Genomic DNA, 23,765 nt, shown 5'->3' with positions numbered 1-23,765 from the left:
AATATATCAGCAATTAAACAACATCTTCAATTTCACAATACGTCTCCTTTCAGTATCAATAATAATTCGGCTGACTTTTATATTTAATCCAATTGGTAGATATGTTATATTCACACCATAACGGTGCACAGCTGATAGAAAGGGACTTGTAGTTTTTTTAAATATTACTGACTTTCTTTGAAAATAAGAATGTAAATACTGAGTTGAGAGAATAGTCAGGGGTTTTAGGTGATGGGAGACACATCTATGGATTCAGAATTTCAATAGCTTACCATTAAATGACGGATATACCTTTCTGTCTGTGATTACATTACATTGCATTTAGCGGACGCTTTTATCCAAAGCGACTTACAATAACTGCATTCGACCAACAAGATACAAACTTGAAGAAAACAGAATCATATAAGTACATCAGGTTTCATAGAGCTAAAACATTTCAAGTGCTACTCAACTGGCTTTAGATAAGCCAGTCCTTTATTTGTATATAAGTGCTTTGTTAGTAATTCTATCGCTCGAAGTGGAGTCGAAAGAGATGAGTTTTCAGTCTGCGCCGGAAGATGTGCAAGCTATCTGCTGTGATGTTTTACAAATCAGATATTAATGTGTAGAATTACAATATGTGAAATAATATAGCGATATCCTGTAAAATTACACATCTTCAGATGTTATACATACATAATTATAAAACGGACAAGTCAAATCAAGCAATCTGATTGGTTCTTAGCCGTGATATACTGAGCGTATACCATGGGTAGAATTGTAAGTTACTTTTCACAACAAATCAGTATCCCTCCGCGTCTGAGAAAAACAGTATACCGTTGGGCTGAAAAGCAAACTGCTGCTTTTCATACTGGAACAAGAAAGCAGCGGAGAAGTAACGGGGCAGAAGCCCTCCTTTTTACGCAGCGGTCCAGACATAGACATCAAACGGCAAAACATATTCAGTGTGCAGTTCCTTTGGCATTAGGGCAGGGATATCTAGACACTTTCCAAGGTTTGACATAATGAATTGTGCTTCTTTTAAAGCAAGCAACAATGTTTTCAAATCTGTAATCAAAGAGGTCCACATAAACACTATCGACCAATCAGATTGCTTGATTTGACTTGTCAGTTTTATAAATATATTTAAATTTCTTCCGTTATGAAACAAACTTACAAAGCATAAAATGGAAACATTTAAGATTAACTTCGACCTCCGGGGGTTTCTTATTATGGAGGAGTGGATTTAGCAGTGACTATCTCCAGAAAAAAAAAGCACCTACAGTAAACGACGGCACGCAGAGCTACGTGAAGAGCAGGTAGACCAACTGGAAAAGTACAACCATTCAAAAGCTTTCTGATGCGGGTCTTGAAACAAAGCAGAGAAATTATGACCGTTAGTGGCCACAGGTGCGAAAGCTCTCTCCAGAGCTACTGGAAGCCCAATCTCGGGGACCGGAGAAAGTGGAGCAATATTCTCGCCAAGTCAAGCAACAGCCTAGAACAACCTCAACCTATACATATAAGTAACCACGTGAGCCATTCTACTGTACTGATGCTGGACAGTTTTTCAGTGGGTGCACAATAAACGGCAACACACATTAATGTAAATAAACAGCCAAATAATGGATCAACGCTCTCTGTCTAATATGTTCGCCAGCTGTTAGTGTTGTTGCATAGAACCCACGTCGCACTATGTGTTGTGCAGAAGGCAACGGAGGGACTATTTTATTTTGAACATAATTATTTACTAATAAAAGCTATTTAAATTAGAGTGTGTATTTTTCTTTCATATTGTCACACTTGGTAACCGTTTTATAAAAGCAATAGCTCACTTCACTAGAATAGTAGTATTTTAAAGTGTCAACAATATAATAATCAGACTCTGCAATAGAATAAATCAAGTTTCACTTTAGTTTTTCAAGTAACTCAACTCTAACTCACTAACTTTTTAATTTTGTCAGTCTCACGACGGTATTGAGACATTTATATATCGTTACATCCCTAGTAGATCATATAAGAAATGTGCAGAATATGACAGTTTAATGGTGGAGTTATACACACATATTGATAGATTTCTTGTTGTCTTGTTGAGGAACCTGCGACCCAAGTTTTTCATTCATTGCATAACTACACCATAGTTGTGTATATGATATGTCAATAAATCTTAGAAAACCTTGAAATCTTGAAAGGGATGTGCAAAATAGCCATTATATACAGTCTTTAATTAACTATCACCTTCCCTGAATTTGACTCAGGTGTAACTAAAGTCTGATTTAAGGGTTGTTTATATTTCACATAATTAATCAGAATCTGCAAAGTAACTAAAACAAATGTAGTGGACTAAAAATACCAGTTTAACCTCTGAATTGTAGTGGAGTAGAATTAAAGAGCCTCCCCTGTCATACTCCAATGTAACGGGAAAACAACTAAAGAAAAACTAAATAGTAATAATAATAAAATGTCTCCACTGATCTATGTTGTAAGTGTGATTTATGTATGACTCCAATCGCTTTTTAAAGTCAAAATCAGCAAATTTGCCGAGCTCCGCTCCAACTACGGGTAGCGATGAGAAGTGAGGCAGGGACGAGCTCTGCCTCTCGTAAGCCCATAGTAACTTGCTGGAGCGCGGGCACTAATTTAGCGCGGGCACTTATTTTGTGAGCGCGCTCAAGCCAGTTACTGTGGGGTGAGGTGAGGCAGATATGAGCTCTGCCTCACCTCAGAATGTGTCACCCCACAGAAACTGGCTGAAAAGTGGGCCCTAAGCGCATGCCTGTTACCATCTCACTGTAGGTCACAAATGTAATGTTTGTAGATCCCTTTATTACATTTATCCTCACCATCCATAGTCTCTAAATAACTTATTTCACGTATATATGATATTTAGGCTCGCTGGTCTCATCATATAACGGCAATGAAAAAAGCAGCAGGAGAGGCAGCCATAACCTCTGCCGCACTGAAGGGGGCGCACGTGAGCCCACAGGTTCTTGTTGCTACTGTTATTCTACGCAGAGACGGTAGACGCAAACAACAAACTAGACTTTTCAAACTACAGGAAGATAAGGAGGACTTTTAAAAAAAAGTAATAGAGATTGTTGTCCAGAAGGATAGCATGGACTTCATCTTCAAGTCAAGGTAAGACCACAATTGTAATGAAAATGGGATCTTACTAATAGAGAACAATCCAATAGTTAGATTTTGGGTATCCTTTTGTTGAACGGTCTGTTTAAAATGAATCGAAGTATCAGACTAAAAAAGCTTTTGAAAATAACCGAATATTTCGATTAAGGTCAAAATATAATATTTGTAAATCTGACTCTGAAAGAGTCAGTGCCTCACCAGCCATGAACCTCACCGCACGTCATGGTATATATTAATTCTGCCCATTGTGGACACAAGCGAGGGGGGGGGGCTGGTCCCGTTCGAATCCAGTTTTGGATAGTCTGCTGTGGTTTCGTTCCATTTCAAACAGCTGTTTGACGCTTGGCGTAACCATGGCACACTGCCACTCTAACATCCAATCCCAGAGCTTGAAGATTAATCACGGGGACTGTAAACCCAAACGATAGCTGGGGATTATGGGTAGTGTAGTGTTTTAGGCCATCCTAAACTCTGAAATGTTTTTCGGATTTCATATCGCATTAATACCATATGCCAACATGCATTGCGGCTAAAACATCCAATCACCGAGCTTAAACCATAACTGAGGATCTTGGGTAATCAGTTCAGTGGCTGTGTATGGCAATGATGCTCGAAATGTCCCTTATAGGCCTACGTCTGTTTCCGGATATTTTATTTTGAAATTCAGTTCCTGACGGACGCCAAAAAAGCCAGAGATGATGGAATTATGGAACAAATATATAATATATATAATATAATAAAAACAAGGATAATTGTGTGTTATTGTTGAGTAAATAATAGTGTGTTATTTAGAAAAGAATAACAAATTAGAAGGAAAAAAAGATTTTAAAAAACAGATTTCAGTATTCTGAGGCTCTGAGCGGACCCCATTTATTTTCCTCACAGACGGCAAAAGAAGTCCAACATTATACAATTTAAGATAAAAACAATAATCATGGCTTGATATTGAGTAAGAACATGTTTTTATTAACCCCAAAGCTTCTGGTCTTCCAAGACCCGACCGGACAAAAATACGTGTTGCAGGCACGAAACACACTACCAATAGAAATACATCGCTTTTAAAATCGTTCTGTGTGACACGAAAAAAAGGGGAATATCGTGTTGGTGAACATGAATCCATAGATTAAATGTCGTGACTAACACGAAATGCTGTGAGACTGGGTTGTCTATTCAGGGTTTTTTTTATTCCATTCCTTCCTTCCATTCTCCCTTCCTCTACATTAGTTTAACAGTGGGTATGTGTTGCACACTTCACAGGCATTTTGTATTAAACTATTCAGGATGTTTTTAAAAAAAAAATTGCTTTGTTATTTTGTATTAGTGCTGCTCAAACACTGGTGTCCAGACTGAAGGCCCTGCAGTGCCACTTCACCTGGGATCTTGGCCTCAGCAGGTCCTTACTTTTCCGTTGTAGGGACAACCTGGAGGACATTGGCACTGAGGATGGAAACCCCTGGCTGGGTCAAATCTACAACCTGCGGGGGTTCATTCAGTACAAGCTGGGCTTCAATGAAGACGCCCAAAGTTTCTTCAACAAGGCTACAGAGGCCTTCAATAACATGAGAAATGAAGATGAGGGCCCCTGGTTAGTGGTGAACTACGGGAACCTGGCTTGGCTGCACCACCACCTGGGAGACCAAGCAGAGAGCGAGGCCTACCTGTCTAAGGTCGACGCCCTGAATAAAAAATACCCATCTCCATCCCAGGAGGAGCTCCACCCGGAGACCTACGCTGAAAAAGCCTATACGCTTTTAGCATTGAAGGGAGACATAAAACTGGTTGCAGATCACTTTCAGAGAGCCATCGAGATGCGGCCGGATATGGTGGAGTGGAACAGCTGGCATGCCTTAGCTTTAATGTATGCTTCTAAGCACAGCAGCACAGGGCTGGAAGATGACATCTTTGAGAAAATGAGAATTGCCCAAGAACAGGATCCAGAGAACTTGTACTTTGCTGTTCAGTACCTTGAGCAAAGTGCTAAGAGAGGAGAAAGAATAGAAGATGAAGCACGTGAGTTAGCCAGAGAGGTTTTGAGAAGTCCTGTCATCAGCTACAGTGGTTTAAAGATATTGCTGAGGATTTTCAGAAAATATATATCTGTTGATGAGTCCATTGATTTGGCAGAGGAGGCTCTGAAGAACCATCCAGATGAGCGTTATCTGAAGAGATGCGCTGCTCTCTGCTATCAAGGGAGGCTCATTTTCAGTGACAGTCCCCCAAAGAAAAGCATGCTCGACAGAGCAGTCAGTCTCCACCAGGAGGTGATTGCTCTTTACCCTGATTCCTCACTTATGAGGAGAATAGACCTTGCTAAGATATACGCACTGTCACATGATGGTCAGGCTAAAGCTGAACAGATTTATCAGGAACTGCTAGAAAGGGATCTGGAACCTGCAGACAAACAAATGCTTTACAACTACTATGCAAAATATTTAAATTTCGAAAAACAGGATGGCAACATGTCAATACGATATCACATGAAGGCGGCAGCGATACCGCAACAATCCTTCTTTCGTAAGAACAGCATCAAAGTTCTTGAGAAGATCAGGGACAGACGCAGGGACAGAATGTGCAGAGAAATAAGGGAGTTTCTGGCAAACCTGCAAGAGCCGTAGTGTTCTAAACAGCAATGGTTTAAAATCCAGGAAAATATAGCATTAGCAACCAATTATTTTTGCTAAAGCAATATTAGTAAAATAATCTGTAAAAAAAATAAATAAATTGAACATAAAAAGTGAAATAAACATCACTCTCTCTCTCTCAACTCTCTTTTTATGAACTTCGTGATGTAAACAAACAAAAACAGGACTTTAAACAAAGAGTTCACATTGTTTAACTTAGAATAAAGCAAACTGAAGATATACAGGTATAAATACAATTTTTTCTGAATTTCAGATATTATGTTAAATAGTGATAAAACGTGAACAGTGTCATGTGACTCCAATCTGTTTTGTTCATCGGCTAACGATCATGTAGTAGGGCCGAAAGCTCCAGAATATTCACTGAATTGACCCTGATGTGAGATTTGTTGTTTGTATTCTTTCCAAAGTGGAAAATTATTTTATTTTGTATTTTCAACTTTTAGCTAAATATGTAATGTAGATCTGAAAATGTAATTTCTATGAAAAGCTCCAGTCAAACTCTATGTGCTGATGAAAATGATGTGATAGATAAAACTACGGTAAAGACTCTGTGGTCAGTCTTTTGATTCAGACTTTGAACAGATTTGTAAACTGAATGGCTTTTTTTGTGAAATCCTAGTTCCTGATTCAAAGCATCAGCTTGTATTTAGACAACATTCAGTAACTTTGGCTTTGGTAGAAAAAAAAAGTGAAAAACTTTGAACTCCCAGCACCACTTTTTATTTGACTTTCGGGCTTTTGTTTGACAACTTTTATTAAAAAAACTCTTCCAAATACAGTGTGCACTATATCACTTTTTGGTATATTTTAACCAATTTGTGTAAAAGAGCTGTATTTTTGTTTTCTTTATTCACAATAAAAACAATACTTCAAATTCTTATGGATTGACTCATCTTTTCTTTAGAAGGTGCAGAGAAAATCCAATTGCCATACAGAAATGGTGGCATGTTTTATTGGTTAAATATAAAATATAGGAGCAGGCATTATCTGACTGTGTCTGTTGAGGTTAGTCAGTGTTGTTGTCCACATGAGAAATTATAGAAATAGATGTTTAACATACAAAAATGCTAGACAGAAGCCAGGATTACACCCAAATGAAGCGCAAGTATGAACTGATTCAATGAAAAACTTAAAAAGGTTTTGATTTTGCTACGGCTCTGCAAACATCATAAAAAGCCTTCTATAATGTGCCAAATGAAGTCCCAGGTTGTACCCTTGTACTCCAGGAGACACCAGGCCTGTCCGGTTGGCATATCAGCAAATTACATAATTAAAGTTAATGAATAAAAGAGGAACTGATAATCATGATATCACAATAGATAAGAAAATATGTTGGTTTCTGCGCCATAGATGGAAGAAGCTTGTTGATTACCGGTAACTCCTCCGCGTGCATCCATTGAAACTCTTAAAAAAGAAAGAGATAGATAGAAGCAACCTAAATGATTGAATCATAGAACCACACCATAATCAGACTCTAAATTAAAATAAATGCTAATGGCAAAGCAGAGGTGCTGCAGCACAGGCAGTATGAGAGAAATAAAGATAGAAACCTGAAAAGGAGCATATAGGGCCCCTTTAATTACTACAGTTCTGTAAACCAATCAAAGGGTTTTATTCCAAAAGTTTCATCTGATTTCTTTCAATTCAACACAACTGTAATCTATGGTGATGTGATTATAGGCAAGTCAAAACAGACACGAATCACCATTTTGTTATTCAGTTCCTTGGTTTTTTAGCATCTGGAGAGGCATGTGCACCCCCGAGAGGAATCAGAAGGAACTTGGGGTGGAGGACATGGGTATTATATACCCCATGATGTTAAGGCCCTGACCTGCTGCCCCTAGCATGAGGCTAAACTTCAGAGGGGGCATTCAGGGAACTGTGGTCTGAAAGCGCTTTATTTGATCGACAATAAGGGAGGGGAAGCAGCATTAGAGCAAGAATACTCTGGATTAAGAAACTGTAGAAGGTTGGTGAAATGCTTTTTGGACACTGAATGTATTTGGCTTCCTGAATAAGTAGACATTGGTCCTAATACCATATTCTGTGTTTTAGAATGCATGCTCTTAAGGCCCAGATACACCGGCCAGTCACCTGAGAAGTCGCCGACGCTGACACCGACTGTTGCGTCGCCGGACTCTCCTGCTTCTTTGCCGACTTCGCGCAATGGAACACACCGTAAATCCGAGCCGAGCACGTATGAACTGCGCATGCGTGAGTGGCAATAACTCTCCTTACCAGCAGGCGGCGGGAGTGTGTATTCATCATTTAAAAGAGGCAACAACTGGAACAACCGGAAGACAGAGAAGAAGAACAGACTCCGTGATATAAACAAACAACAAATAGCGTTTTTCTTTCCATTTTCACTCTCGTCCATTGAAAACATGAACGAACAGGAGCAGGACGAACAGGAGGTACTGGAGCTAGCAGCCCTTGGACTCACGCTTGTGTTAAATCATTTGTTTACCTCCGTCACTTCCGTTAACGCTTCTCATGCACTGATTCGCTAGCTGAACAGCCAATCAGTGTCATCCCTTTATCCGACTTCCGGTGGTGTGATTCAACATGTTGAATCGGCAAGAAAAGGCATCAGGTCGGCAGAAAAGTATGGCGTTATATTTGTGCCTCTATCCTGAGCACGCAATGAAACATGTTGAGCATAGAAAATGCTATTGAGCGCGCACTTGAACACTTTTGAGCACAGAGAAATATATTTTCTCTCATAAAACTCCTGCTCCGTGCGCAGGCAGACCGCTGCACGCGCTCTCTCTCCCTCGCTCGCTCGACCTCTCCAGCCTGTGCGCGCTCAACTTTGCCTGCGCGCGCTCAACTTTGCCTGCGCGCGCTCGCTCAAATTGTCACAGCGTTACAAATGTGCCACAAAACCAACCAATCGGAGAACTCGAGAAGGTCAATTCTGATTGGCTGGCCGTCTCCAATCATATCTGAGATGAGAGAAGAGAGGGATTTTTAGGGCCCTATATTTTCCGCGATCGCGGAATCGCGGACGGAATCGCGGAAATTCCCGAAAAAAGCAGATAATCACGGAATTTGACATAATTAGACTGAAATGCTGTTTTCGTGAGGAAGTGAAACAAAAAACCTGGGAAAACTTTCCCGGGGGACGCTAATCAGCGTAACACACCCCTGCGTCACTGTCTCATGCGGTCCCGTCCCGCCACCCCCAACAAACACAAGTGAAATGCAAGCATGGCTGTCCCTCCGTCAGCTAAAAAGATACGGAATACGGGGCTATCCGCTCAATCACGAGCAGAGCAGTTCCCCGCTGACTTCTACGTGTCGGGTGACGTGATGTATTGTAAATTTTGTAATATCCTAAAATACAACGTAGTGAACACTCCTTTACAATATGTTGTGTGCAAATCGTGATGCAGCATTGTCTTCCAGAGGGGGAAACATAGCTGATTTCTCTTGTCAACACTAATACCTTTTATTGCAATATATCATTATAATGGGATAACACATTTTATTAAAAAATAAATAAATATGGATGGATCAGAAAACATCTGATCCCACAGGGGAAACTGGTGACATGCACCTACAATACTAGGATAAAAAACGATTTTAAATTTAGAATAAACAGATTTAGAATAAACAATGTCAGTACAGCCACTGTCTGCCTCATTTTATGTATATATATATATATATATATATATATATATATATATATATATAAATAAAATAATATATATATATAATATATATATATATATAAATAAAATATATATAATATATATATATATATAAATATAAATAAAATAAAATATATATATAATATATATATATATATATATATAAATAAAATGAGGCAGACAGTGGCTGTACTGATATTGTTTATTCTAAATGCCCCTTTTATTTATAATATATATATATTAATACACCTAAAACAATAAGCTAGATAGACATTTAAAACAGTGTAAGAGATAATTAGTAATATGCTTGTTTTCTTCTTTCATCACAGGTGTTGAAAATCAATATTTTCTGGTGGATGTGGTCTTCATGGATAAATGCAACTTCTCAACAGTCGCCTCAATAAATGGGAGGTCATTTCTATTTAGTGTACATTTTATTTGAAAACATTAAAACACACCCTTTTTTGTGGTAAAATACGAGTAAATAGGTTAAAAAAACAGAATTCCAAAACATTAAAACGGAAAAAAACGGAAAAAAACAGAATTCCAAAACATTAAAACGGAAAAAAACGGAAAAAACAGAATTCTAAAAAATTAAAACGGAAAAAACGGAATTTAGAAAGACACAAAACGGAATTTGGTGAAAATGAAAACGGAATTTATAGGGCCCTACATTTTCATTTTCGGTTGCCATCAGGCTGTTGGCGTTCCTATTATCGTTGACATTTACAGGACATGACAGACTCGAACGAAGAGATTACTACGCCACAGTGTCAGGTGAGTTATACATTTCTAGTTTTCTGATATCACGTTATTGTTTGTAATACCTTTGACGAAACCTTTTATCCGATCGTTTCAGATAAGGGCGAGTTTGCTAGCCGGCAACATAGCTATATGGATAGTTTAAGCAAACAGCTAACAAACCGTAGCCTAATATTAGCGCTAGTATTAGACAAATATTGTCAATATAAATTGCCATTTATACCTATCTGCGCCAGCCGGTAATATTTACCTTATAGAACATTCAGTGATTTTCGCGCCATTGATCTTGTGCGAAGCAACGCCTGTTGTTTATTGCGGTTCCTAATAGAGAGAGAGAGAGAGACACTTTGCACATAACTCACGGTAGCGATCTTTCATGCAATCTGCACATACTAGATGTCATATGAACGCTGAGAGTCCACAGATTCTATTGGTATACGTTTCATCACTCTGCGATAAAAACGCACTCTTAACCCTGTGTTCTAGTATCATAAATAAAAGAACATTGTACCTTGACCACATCATTATATTTTCGTTTTGCTTAAAAAAATTCAAAAAATCAATGTTGTTTTCTTAAGTCCAGTAGTCACATCGCTGACATGATTAAATTAAAATATGAACTTGGACTTGAACAAGACTTGGTTTGTAATAGCATTGGAAAATATATATAGCCAACATGTACTATTTAGATTTTTTGTGCAACACTTGATTGTTATAAATAAATATAAAACATATAATTTATTCCACAGATCTTTTCCAGGATATTTCAAACCAAACTTCCGTCGTGGTAAAAAGAGGTGTTTGACTGCCACCAAGCATCTTGTTAAGACAACAAGTAAAACAACTGCTTTACATTTTTATCTGTTGCCAAAAAATATCGCCCACACACCGTTGCCAACTGAGGAGCTTGAACTCCTCCAGGCAGGCATGGGAAGACAAACACTGACTCTTCCTGAAGATGGTGATCACACAGAGGTATCGTTTGTCAGTTCATTTGTTTAACTTATCATTAAAGTCAATTATTGTACTTCAGCGTATTGTCACCATCAATGCTTTTCTCTCTCTCTCTCTCAAGATTTTAAGGCTCCTGGCTGACACATTTCCAAAAATGGAGGGTCTATGTGGAGGATGGCTCTTGCATAAGGCTACAGGTTTGTGGGATTTTGTTTTGTTGAGTTTTCATATTACTGTATTACTTGTTGGTGTGCATGAACCCTTCTGAGGTATTGATTACTTGTAGTAAGCATTAGAGGTGGCAGAATGACAAAACATGTTCTCTCTCTTTCTCTCAATTAAGGTGGCAGTGGAAGACGAAAGCTCACTGTCATTCCACCAGAAGCAGAGGGGTATTCTGTCAAAGCTCTGCGAGCTATGTCAGCAGGTGGCAAAGCCACTTTTTACATAGTACCACTTCAGGAGACATTGGACACCGCTCCACTGCCTCCTGACTCGCACTGCTTTGCAAAAATGCCAAAGAAGACATGTTTCCAATGTCATGAAGTGATGCCTTTGCAGATGCTTGCAGTACACATTAGGACATGCAGTGGAAAACTGTCCTCTGATGAGACTGTTGATGAGGTGAGAGCAAATTCTTTTTGTATTTGGTAAATTGCCTTTAGAAAAAGACGAGGAAAATATAAATTGTTTATTGAAATAAATCACTTTTTTGTTAATCTGCAGTCCTCTGATGAATTGTGTATCGTGGAGAACGCTTGCAAGGTACAGTAGAACAGCACACAACTAAACTGCACAATCAGTTTAGTTTAGTGTTTCAGCTGTTTGTAACATGGAGCATATTTCTTTCAAACTTTAGGTGGTGTGTCCAATTTGCACCAAAGAATTCCCAGACGATGAAATCACAGTCCATGCTAGTCTATGTGGAGAGAGGTGATCTGTCTTATTCTGCTCTTTGTATCATAAACATTATATTTGATAGATGTACCACCTGTAGAATGTCTACATATTCAGTGTTTTAAACTGCATATTGTTTGTGCAGCTTTGAATGTACAGGGACTCCTGCATCAGAGAACAATAGTCCAAGTACAGCTGCTCAACCTCCAGTATGCAAACCAAAAAGGTACGTTTTATTAAGATGACCTTTGCATGAGTTTATATCAAATACAGAATAAATAATGAGCACCATCATGCAATCCACATGCTTTAATGTCTCCCCCAAAAGCTAGCTCTCAAATTATTTTAACAGGCTATTCAAAACATAGCACATGGTGCACTCTTTTCTAATTACGCCATTTGATAGCCCTTTCTTTCCCAAATATTGCTCAGCATAATAATAGGACAGTTATATGGCAATAATGTATACAAAATGTTTGGAAAATTGGGATAGTCTTATATTTTCTCTGTCCTCTTCCTTAAGCACGGAAGATGTATTGCGCTTACTTGAACACCAAGTTGACAACACAACAGAGTTCAAACTGTGTGTGGACAGAGACGGCCTTCCAGACAGGGGCATTCTCCAGTGGAAACGAAAAAAAGCTGCATCTCCTGCCGGTGCTCTTAAGGTGGTCTACATAGGAGAGGCAGGCATTGACACTGGAGCAATAAGGAAAGAGTTTTTGACTGGTAAGTTCATTTAACTGTTTAGTTTTGATATTAAACAAAACCAAAGGATCATTGCTTATTTGCTTTTTTTCTGTAAGACATGGTTTCAGGTATTGAAAACAGATTCTTTGAAGGAACTGGGAGCCAGGGGAAAAATGCTAAGTACTCTTTGACAGACCTTGATAATGACAACTTCAGGTTGGTAACATACTGTTTTTGTACACATTGTCATTTATGTAAGGAGTTTTTTTACAAAGACTTTCTCTACCTTGCACACAGAACTATTGGTGAAATAATGTCAGTAAGCATCGCACAAGGTGGCCCACCTCCTGCCTTTCTGAGAGCGTGGTGCTACAACTTCCTCTGCACAGGAGAGGTGGACATTCATTCACTTTCAAAGGAGGATGTTTCTGATATAGAATCCGGTCTTCTCATCAGCAAGGTGAGTACTCTGTTGAGCATTGTTAGATATGAATTAGATATATGTTTTAACACCTATTGTAAATCTGTCCTTTATTTCAATGTTGCAAATTCTCAGGTCGAAGATTCTGCAGATGAGCAGTCTCTGATGTTGTGGGCTGATGAAATTGTCAGCTGTGGATATACAAGCCAGCTCAAACTGGACAATAAACACAGCATAATTCGGTAAGAGTTGTACAATATTAATTTTACAATGTTTATTTTTCAAACCAGTGTGTAATTTCTTTCTGCTTTTCTTCAAAGAGCAATTGTCTTACATTCCACAACAAGACTGATTCCAATGCTGCAGCAACTCAGAAAGGGCATGGAGCTGTATGGCCTGGTGGATCAGATGGCTAGAAACCCTGAAGCTTGTCACTCCTTATTTGTTCCAGGGAAGATCACCAAAGTAAGAATTTTAACTGCCACTATTTATTTATTTTTAGACTCTATTCTTCTTTTGTATTGTACTTTTCATTCTGTATTGCCTTAATAGCTTTGGTTTGAACACTTGCAAGATATTAAACTAAATCTGCATTCACTCTCTTTATAGCCTGATGCAGATTTCATGATGATGAACTGCCAGCCACGTTTTAGCGAAAAAGGGACGTCTAAGGAGAGAACTGAGAGGAAGGTGATCAACTTCCTGCAAGATTTCTTGCAGGAAGTTGAAATGTCAGGTATGATATACTGTAGAATGCAGTACACATATGAATGAATGCTTTACTGATTTGAATGTACTGAGCACATACCTAATAAATGTTCTTGGATATTTGCTTTTCTTAATTTGTGTTATTTAAAATATACATCCGTCACAGATGGGGAGACAGACAGTGCAGCTGGTGACAAGGAGCCTCTTGCAGTGCCACACGTGCTCCAGTGGATGACAGGGCAGGCCCACATCCCCATCCTCCCTGATGAAAAGAGACATTTCAAAATAACATGCAAATTTGACCATGACTGCAGGGAGCGGCTAGGAGATCACTTAATTTGTTACCCAATTGTGAGTAGGTTCACTAAAACTGTGACTTTTCCAGTAAAGCGTCTCAGCACTTACACTGACTTTAGAAGAATCATGGGTGAAGCAGTGAGATATGGTGGTGGATTCCACAGAGTTTAAAACAACTAGCTGTACTCAAACTAAGGCAAGAGCTGAGTGTATATATGTTTAAATATATTTGTTAATGTTTGATGAAGTCATGCTTTTATTAGTTGGGAACGCATACATTGTTACAAAGTTTTTTAACAAAACATCAGACAAGCAGAAAGGCAAATAAGGACCAATGGTTGGGCTCTGTGTATTCTCAACAGATATCTGTTAAACAAGGTTGTTGTAATCAGCTAATGTGTCAGTTTAAGAGTTCACGTTCAATTGTCATTGTACACACTGCAAGAATCGTGTGTACAAGTCACGGCCATGTGACTGAGAATGTTCCAGAGGATCAACAGTTCTCTGAAGTTCTTCTAGGTCTTCGACATCCAGGGGGCACACAACTTCAGGAACCACAACTGCCCCGTTTGAGTCTTCTTGCAGTATGGTACTCTCCCATTTGATGCCTGGGTCTTGAAGTTCCTAAGGATCCAGGAAAACAATTAAAATACGTTTAGTACATGATGTATTTTCATACACTTATGTAACGTGTGATTTTTAAAAATAAACATGTTACATAAAGGTGATTTTGTTTACTCAAAGTTGTATTATTCTAGAAATACTAGTTATTGAACAGGTTGCTGTTTCCAATAATGTTACACATCTGTCAGATATGCCTCTCATCACTCAATGCAACAGAACTGTAAGGTTTGTAGATGGAAAAAAATTGAATTACAGCATATCTATGCACAATTGAAGACAGAAGCTCACATTGATTCAGACCTTTTAACCATGTTGTTTAGAAATAAATATTTTAAAAAAAAATGTTTGGCTTTCATGCTCCATTGTCCAATTGGCATTGATGTCTATTATGTCTCAAAACTAGATATATCTGCCTACAACTCAATTGTTTTTTCAAATATATTTAATGGGAACTCTATAACTGTTACCTCAAGTCTCTCCCCTTCGTCTAGATCTTGTAGATGTCCCATACACCACAGCTGTTCAGGAGTGAGACCTCCCTCTGTCCTTAGAGGATGATTATTCCATCCTTGGATAAAGGCGTCAAGGTCTGCTCGAAGTCGAGGGACAAAGATGTAGTGCACACCAAAGAGGTGAACCACATCAGAGATATCAAGCAGACCATCTTCCTCCAGAGAGTGAAGAACATCATGGTACTTGCTGCTAACTGCAACCCAGACCTCACGCCAAAGTCGCTCTATCCTAGAATTGCATTTTAATTGATTTACTTGGATTTATACAGCTATTTGTGCTTTCATTGAACAACCAAACTGCTACAGTTACTAATAATTATACAGTCAACATTTCAAGACAAAAACACAACTAACCTCTGATTGTGGACACTCTTTCCAGAGATAAAGCTGGCTCTTCCTGTGCCCCGTGTGGCAAACATGTATTGTGCGATGTCCACGTTTTCGACTCCCTGATCCGCCCTTACCCTAAGATCAAAATACATTTTAATAATAAATAATTGAATAATTAATTTAACAAGGTTTACTTTAACTTCAGTAGATGAAATGAAAGATATTGTAACTAGTATATTTGTGTAAAAAAACATCCACTTTTTGTTTTGTCAGGGCAAAATACCTTGATGGTAAGCCATGAAGCTGGGTTGATCTCAGGAAGAATGAGTATGCAGTTGATGCTCTGTTATTTGTTGCAGCATCCAAGTACATGATCTGCATAGAAACCAGATGAAATCATTTACATCTGCTTTCAGCTATGGCTAGCCTTAGAGCTTTTAGTGTTGTATTATACCATAAAAGAAAGATCGGCACGTCCTAAATCTTTACACATAGTTTCATTTCATTTCAACAGAACCATCAACAGGATTTGGTATTTCAATTATTATATAGGTAATTTTCAAAAATATCAACTTGGTATATTTTACATACTAAAATGCAGCTTGATTTATTACAGCTTCCTCAGATATATTTTTTTCTTTAAGGCAATACATTATTGCTCCCTTAAGATGCTTTGTATTAAAAAAGTATAACCAGATTGGATAATAATAATTGGATCTAAACAGGAATCATTACCTTCTAGCTCAATAATTATTCCAAGGAGCAGGAGAAAAAATATACACTTTTTGATCAAACTAACGATAAGAACTACATGTCTTAAGCAGCAGATTATGATTCCATGCATAGGTCAGCTATGTCGTCGTGTGGATGTTGAGATCTTCATACAATATGCATTTTAAGCTCTAATTATACAATCAAAACAATCTGCATCAAGCTAATAAAATTGATGATTCCCCCCCTAGACATGTTTTAAGATGTGTATAACATAATCTATAAATATGCAAATAAGTGTTATTTCAGAAGTATAACTGCTGGTCACAAGAGGCTTTGTACTTTAAGCTGCATTTCTTTAACAATAATAAGCAAGAACACATTAATTACCTTCCTTGAGTAGCCATCCACTCCACCAAAGACCACAATATTGTACCTGTTCAAAAGGGAAAAAGGTTACTATATAACTAAGGTTGTTCTTATTATATACTCCCAACATTCACTGTGTAGGTAATTGCATAAACAGGATATTTTACTCTACCTTATCAGTTTATGATTTGTGTCAATGTGGACCAGGGAGAGAGGGCCTCGCACGGAATAACTTCTTCGCACAACACACCCTAGTTCTGTGATCCGTCTGAAGATCCCAGCAGCATCAACCCGATGCATAGAGGCCATCATTCTCCACCACTGAACACGGAGGCCCATTGAAACCAAATGGCCTTGAACCATTCGATAACCAGCATTTGGCATCTGACTTTTAAAACCTAAAATTACGTTGTCAAGTTCTTGGTCAGTCATTGTGCTGTATGATCCTCTTATAGACAAGCCAAATTCTTGCATTCTCCTGTAAACCGTTCTTCTTGAAACGCAGAGGCATTTTGCAATGCAGGAGACTGGCAGATGTGTGTTCAGCAAATGTGTTAGTTTTTCTCTCTCTATCACAATTTTGGGTTGACCAGAACCTGGAGCAACTTCTGTTTCCTGTTCTACAATGGGCATAGACCTTGCGTTAATTTCCAACCGGACAACATGATGTAGGTTTCGTATTGCTTCTGTAATCTCTGATACACCTCCTATCTGCTCATGGAACGATTCAAACATAATCAGCTCATGGCGAGTCAGGAACTCCAAATAATCCACATTTAGTGGTTGCTGGTTCAAGGCTGATTGCAGTTTGGTGAGAAGTCTTTCCATCAACTGCTGTCTCAATACGTCCTGTTGGACAGACAGAGCTCAGATTAGTTAAGAAGAGGGACTCGTTGTTAGTCATATAGGTGACTGATAACGAGCTATGAGATGTGGAAGCTAGTAATAACGTTACATTTACCCCTTATATAATATCAAATAATAATTAGTTTGATAAAGTTTATCCACAAAACAAGTTAAATTATCTCCTTAAAATTACATCTACTCCTCCCTCCTTAAAAATGTCAGAACCTATAAATATGCAAATATGTTTCATTTCACAAGTTTAACTGCAACACGATGCCTCCTAGTTCACTGTAAAGTCAATTCTCAGTATTTGTGCACCAGAGGCTTTATATTTCAACATCCAAATCTTATTTTCAATGAGCACAAAGCAACACTTTCAGCAGATTAATATGAAGCCTCTCTCTCTCATCATCTGAGAGCTCAAAATCTGAATCTCCCTGAACTATCTGGTACAGAAAAAGTCTGCTTCAGTTCCGTCTCCTGCAACAATATTGAGTCATTAAGTCCATGAAGATGGTCCTGACGTCCACTAGAATGGACATTTATAAAAGGGCTGTTATTTGAAAACTTGAATTATTTAATTGCTTTCAGAACTAATTATATAGTTCCTCACATGTTAATAAACAAGAATATATATGATTTTCATGGTAAAAATTACAATTATTCAACAATATTTGACTTCTCCTCCTGATTCTATAACATTTTGTTTTTGGTATGCCAGCCATTTTGGATGAAAAGAAAGAGGGACTTCCCAGCATGCAATTTTAACCAATGACACATCACTGGAAAGACCAGGATGTCCTCTGTACAGTACATCAGGGATTGATAGAGTAGCTCAAAAGAGTAAAAGGAGATGCGTGTTAACAAAATGTCCACTACAGAGGACATTTTCAATGGGCTGGGTCCCAGGAGACAACCAAATCAAAAACGACTTACATGTGGCCTTGCTGTGACATTTTGTTGCTGTTCATTCGACATTGTCGGATGTTGTGGCCAGCTGGGATTGATAGAGAAGGATGAGTCAAACTTTAGTTACTCACACAACAGCCGATGTCTCAAGATAAGAAGACATATAGGCTAATGTTAATCCTACAGCCCTATAATACAGAAAAATAAAAAGCATTTCTGAAATATGAGTCAATAATTACAAGAACAAATCTACTATAATCAGTCATCTTTTTATTTTTTATATAAAGAACATATAGCTATGTTGCCGGCTAGCAAACTCACCCTTATCTGAAACGATCGGATAAAAGGTTTCGTCAAAGGTATTACAAACAATAACGTGATATCAGAAAACCAGAAATGTATAACTCACCTGACACTGTGGCGTAGTAATCTCTTCGTTCGAGTCTGTCATGTCCTGTAAATGTCAACGATAATAGGAACGCCAACAGCCTGATGGCAACAGAAGATGAAAATCCCTCTCTTCTCTCATCTCAGATATGATTGGAGACGGCCAGCCAATCAGAATTGACCTTCTCGAGTTCTCCGATTGGTTGGTTTTGTGGCACATTTGTAACGCTGTGACAATTTGAGCGAGCGCGCGCAGGCAAAGTTGAGCGCGCGCAGGCAAAGTTGAGCGCGCGCAGGCAAAGTTGAGCGCGCACAGGCTGGAGAGGTCGAGCGAGCGAGGGAGAGAGAGCGCGTGCAGCGGTCTGCCTGCGCACGGAGCAGGAGTTTTATGAGAGAAAATATATTTATCTGTGCTCAAAAGTGTTCAAGTGCGCGCTCAATAGCATTTTCTATGCTCAACATGTTTCATTGCGTGCTCAGGATAGAGGCACAAATATAACGCCATAGAAAAGACCCGACTGTGCGGCGCACACCACTCCGAATAGGGCGTGCCCACGCTCATGTTCGGCCTGACTCCCATTTACTGCCGATTTCGGGCCGATGTATCTGGGCCTTTACATTCATCAGTGTGGAGAATGAACAGGAAGAGGGACAGGATGCCCCCCTTGTGGTGAGCCTTTGCTGGTGTGTATCTAATAAAGACTCATTGATCTGTCCAACAAAATATATATATATAACAAATGTCATTTTTTTAAGTCAAATATATCGTAATGCTACCACTTAAATCACAAAGAAGAAGAAAATATGAAAGACTTGTAACTACTGATAGCAGGAAGTTCAAAATAAAAGGATAGAGGGTCCAATTGGCCCAATCTGTGGACATTTCAAAAACTTTTTTTTAAGTAGCAGAAATGTCTTGCGATGCTTATCAGAATTTTATTTTATTTATCCACTTTATTGCATGTATTTTCATTGTTATGTTATTGTAAATGAGGCAATTATCTCTTAAAGATAAATGAAAATAATGTAAATATAAAAGATGCCTATTTATGGGTGAGTTGTATTATAATTGTAATAGTTGTTTGTGTGTGGAAAAGGAGAACTATTTTCAGTGTTGTACTTACATAAAAGTAAACGTGTTTAAATTGTACCACTTACTCTTTCCAATATTTCCCTTCATCATTGATACACTGCATGTCTGCATTTTATGACGTATTTACTGAAAACTTTGATTTCTTAGGATAAAGTTTAAACTATATCGCAATCCATTTGAGACTTTTCGTTGATATACATAAATGTTCATGATAGTGTTGAATTATATTTTAAGCCACTATTATTGTTATCGTTTTATCATACCATGAAAAAAATCTCATAAACTTTTAGAATGATTCATTCCAAATATATATTTGTTTACGTGCTATGACTGCCCCCTCTTAGTCAATTAGTTGTGTAATGGGTCTTTTTGGTCTTAGTCAAACACAATTTCTTTAGTCCAAGTCCATCCTCAGACCGGTGAAGGTGACTTTCAATGACATCTGAATAACATGAAAATACTCTGGTTATTTATTAAAAAAAATGTCCTTCATGTGCTGGTTAAGTATGCTTTTGTTGGTCCTTTATAAATGCTGTTGAAACAACATGAAAAAAAAAAAAAAACATAGTTTCTCTCTCACCTCTTGTAAGGACTTTTTGCTTCAGCTGGTTCAGTAACCACTGAGGTTTACACACAAGAAACAAATATCCAAGTTTCTCCTTAAGGAATTTAAAATGTTAAATCAATGAAAGTCTAAAAAATTATCTTACAACTAGGAATTAAATATGATGTTCTATATTTCATCCTTTAAAATGTAATATACTGTAGTTGGCCATATACTCACTGTCCTAAATGTTTTTGTATTTTTGTATTTTTAGCTTTTAAGGTTTTTGTATATTCAAATTTAAATTTGGTGTAAATATGTGTCCTTAGTATTATTTTTTAACGCTAAACTCTCTCTTAAAAATACTTATTTTGTATTATCCTTATATATTTATTTGTTATCTTACTTTCTTAGATTGTTTATGTTCGTACCACCAGATACCAAAGAAAATTCCTTGTATGTGTAAACGGACCAGGCAATAAACTTGATTCTGATCTGATTCTGAAATGTTGTCGTTGTCCACACTAACCTGTTGTTGTTGTTGTTGTTGTTGTTGTCTCAGATGTCTGCAGCACGCCTCCAACATGGACGAGATCTCTAATTTCCACTTCATCGAGAACAACGGGATGAAGATGACAGATCCTCATTAGGCCTACCTCTAGATCCCGCAGGTGACAACAGTGAACGACACACGGAAAACAAGTGGGCATGTTCAGAAAAAACTGACTATACTAAAATCCGACACTTGTGTTGAAATGTAATGACAGCAAAAGAAACATCATCATCTACTATATGATGGGGGGATTTCAACTTTCAACAACTGTCAGTAGTTTCTCTGGAAAGCGTTGGTTTGTATGTCCTGCTGGGTAATAGGGAGTTTTATAGAGCCTTTATTGTTTTTTGATAATTTCAATGAAAGACATTGTATTTGATGTTCAATAGCTCCTCTAAACCTTTGGCTGAAGTGAAGTCACACATAGTCAGGATTCTTAAGATACATGATCATTTGCAAAGTTTATCACATGATTTGAACACAACAACAAAAATACATCAACAGAATGGATACAAAACAGATATTTTATAAAGATGAACTGTTTCTTTCTGGCAGCAGGGGGGGCTGGAGGGCTGCAGTCAAGTTAGCTCCTCTGTGCTATCTTACAGTATTTTGAATGTTATAAAATATATAAAAATAAGATTTGTAATTGATTGCATTTGTCAGGGACAAGGCACATTAATCAACATTTCTGTGAATGTGATATCAGCAACAAAGCTAATACTGATCTGTAATCCCTGGACAGATGTACATCAGTCAAAATAAAATAATTTTTTAAATATAAAATAACAATTTAATACAATCAATAAAAACAGACAATTTAGAGCATAATGGAAATGCTAATTTAAAATAATAAAACAAAAAATGCATACAAAGCATTAGAGAAATACAGGGAGCAGCACAGTGCAGTAGATTGTTTTAGTATTTAGTAGAGCTTATTACAATGTTTTGGATGAGTTTTAAATAAGCTCAATGAGGCTTGAGGGATTGAGTTCCATTGATCATAAAATTAACTAAATCAACTTTTCCTGAGTGGAATAATATAATCTCTTCATGCTTGCACCTCTTGCAGATTTACAAATGCCTTATTTAAGACGAGAAACATAGCTCTGACAACACCACCTTCATCGAGTCTTTCAATTCTCTCTTAAAAACGGTTGGCTGTCTCAGAAGAGTAGTTGTGTGGCGGCTGACACGTGCAAACGCGTTTCAACGGCCCATATCATTAACATTAAGGGAAACGCACTGCACTTCCTAAATGATAGAAATAAGAAACACAAAAAAACAGATGCAAAGGAAGAAACATATTTTCTGAAAGTGCAGCGCCTTTCCTCTAATGGAGTTTATATGTATACATAATGTTTGCACCTGTCGGCCACTGTGATTTGGCCCCCAAGGCCAAATTGTGTTGGATGCAGAGAAAATGAACTACGAATCAGATGGTTATAATTTGCTGAGCTATGAGTTTCTAAGCAACGTTTGAAACTGGGGGAAACTCATTGGACAGGTAGACAAAGGCTGTCCACGTAATTTGTATGTAAGGTTTGTAATGGGTATATAAAATGCCAAAAATCCTTCATCATAGAAACTTGTGGTGAGTTCACTGACTGACTGAGCTGTCTGGTCTTGTGAACGATGTAAGATCTCTGTTTCATATCATTGAGCAAATGATTTCATCCAACACATTTCACACATAGGCTCAATTGTGTTGTGGTTGACAGTTTCACTTTTTTTTATTTGAGCTTTTGATGAATGCAGTGTGGCTCATCTATGTTTTTTTCTCAGGGGATGTGTGTGACTGAACTACAACCACCTAAAGGAGTTGATGTAATGTGATCTGATCTGTTTCTTAATGTTACGTTCGCTAATATTCTAGGGTTAAAGGGCAAGTAACAACATGTGAAAATAACCAGGCGAAAAAAAAGAAAGAGGAAGCTGATTTGAAGATATCTTTTTATGAATCAAAACAAAGGTCTCACTCGCCAATATAGAAAACAAACTCAAGACAAAATAAGAACCACTTTCTTATCACATAAAAAATGGGGCACATCTCCAGACACAAAACAAACACTAGCCAAACTAGTTAACATGTCTCACACAGAGAAAACGCTACACACATGTCACATACTGACAGACATGCAGCTCAAAGGAAAAGGAAGTGTGATAATGCAGCCTTCCTCAGTCAAGTCAAGTTTATTTATATATCACATTAAAAACAACCTCAGTGGACCCAAGTGCTTTCCAGTTTTAAATTAAGACAATAAGCAATCAATAAAAGAATAAAGACACATTTGTTCAAAGGCAAAAATAGACACACAGAAAATAAATACAAAAAAGCAACAATACCGTTACAGCTTAAATAAAGTAAAACCAAGATAACTTGCCGAGCTGGGGATGAACGCCACATACTGTAGAGGCCCTATCTCCCCAAAGGAAAGGACCCTGTGAATACATCTGGTAAACACACGAAATAAAGCAGTTGGAGTATCAAAATGGGTGTTCCCTGGTGAACATAGTGTGGAGGAACTAAAAGCTAACGGCTAAGTTCGCTCAGCCTGTTTCTCGGATCAATTAAGATCCAGATATCTGATCACTAAACGTAACCAGATTTAGCTGGCGTATGCACAGAGGTGGACAACTTTATTACACACAAACTGAAACACACCATTACCTTGATTACAATTTCTCTGAATTTGAAAACATTTGGGATATTGTAAATACGCAACTCAACTAAATATAT

General features: G+C 37.9%; 4 protein-coding genes across 11 annotated transcripts in view; 3 read left to right on the top strand and 1 right to left on the bottom strand.

Moving 5' to 3' along the window:
• The window catches only part of LOC307037327 (interferon-induced protein with tetratricopeptide repeats 5-like), a 122,437-nt gene extending 115,792 nt beyond the window's left edge, over nucleotides 1–6,645 (top strand). Inside the window, exon 3 of the mRNA XM_079678125.1 lies at nucleotides 4,445–6,645. Coding sequence (XP_079534251.1) covers nucleotides 4,445–5,738 — 1,294 coding nt within the window. The 3' untranslated portion in view covers nucleotides 5,739–6,645. The remainder of the gene's footprint in view (nucleotides 1–4,444) is intronic.
• Nucleotides 6,646–9,599: 2,954 nt separating this feature from the next.
• LOC307026516 (uncharacterized protein) lies at nucleotides 9,600–14,875 on the top strand. 6 transcript variants are annotated; one of them, XM_079661989.1, is made up of 13 exons: nucleotides 9,600–10,195; nucleotides 10,930–11,141; nucleotides 11,256–11,331; nucleotides 11,478–11,758; nucleotides 11,861–11,899; nucleotides 11,994–12,067; nucleotides 12,177–12,257; nucleotides 12,555–12,760; nucleotides 12,838–12,937; nucleotides 13,019–13,384; nucleotides 13,463–13,607; nucleotides 13,752–13,878; nucleotides 14,017–14,875. In XM_079661989.1, the coding sequence occupies exons 2-13, from the start codon at nucleotides 11,139–11,141 to the stop codon at nucleotides 14,316–14,318; spliced, it is 1,800 nt and encodes a 599-aa protein (XP_079518115.1). In that variant the 5' UTR covers nucleotides 9,600–10,195; nucleotides 10,930–11,138; the 3' UTR covers nucleotides 14,319–14,875. The 6 variants fall into 6 exon arrangements, with proteins under 6 accessions (XP_079518115.1, XP_079518113.1, XP_079518114.1 ...); XM_079661987.1 differs by having other exon boundaries at nucleotides 10,930–11,155; XM_079661985.1 differs by lacking the exon at nucleotides 9,600–10,195 and having other exon boundaries at nucleotides 10,202–11,155; nucleotides 13,019–13,181; nucleotides 13,278–13,384.
• On the bottom strand, nucleotides 14,452–19,021 carry LOC307026831 (uncharacterized protein). 3 transcript variants are annotated; one of them, XM_079662395.1, is made up of 8 exons: nucleotides 18,858–19,021; nucleotides 18,476–18,536; nucleotides 16,866–17,542; nucleotides 16,715–16,760; nucleotides 15,897–15,988; nucleotides 15,638–15,748; nucleotides 15,239–15,512; nucleotides 14,452–14,771 (listed from the first exon to the last, which is right to left on the bottom strand). In XM_079662395.1, exons 2-8 carry the CDS (start codon nucleotides 18,515–18,517, stop codon nucleotides 14,574–14,576), a joined length of 1,440 nt encoding a protein of 479 aa, XP_079518521.1. In that variant the 5' UTR covers nucleotides 18,518–18,536; nucleotides 18,858–19,021; the 3' UTR covers nucleotides 14,452–14,573. The 3 variants fall into 3 exon arrangements, with proteins under 3 accessions (XP_079518521.1, XP_079518523.1, XP_079518522.1); XM_079662397.1 differs by lacking the exon at nucleotides 15,239–15,512; XM_079662396.1 differs by lacking the exon at nucleotides 18,858–19,021 and having other exon boundaries at nucleotides 18,476–18,757.
• A 163-nt stretch (nucleotides 19,022–19,184) lies between these two features.
• LOC307046883 (uncharacterized protein) overlaps nucleotides 19,185–23,765 on the top strand; it is a 38,843-nt gene continuing 34,262 nt past the window's right edge. The window contains exons 1-2 of the mRNA XM_079693546.1: nucleotides 19,185–19,505; nucleotides 21,035–21,143. The gene's annotated coding sequence lies outside the window, so the exon portion shown is untranslated. The remainder of the gene's footprint in view (nucleotides 19,506–21,034; nucleotides 21,144–23,765) is intronic.

Source organism: Notothenia rossii (genome assembly GCF_949606895.1).
Source record: "Notothenia rossii genome assembly, chromosome: 1".
Classification (NCBI taxonomy): domain Eukaryota; kingdom Metazoa; phylum Chordata; class Actinopteri; order Perciformes; family Nototheniidae; genus Notothenia; species Notothenia rossii.
Note: the sequence above shows the minus strand (reverse complement) of the source record. Positions and strands in the feature narration are given on the sequence as shown.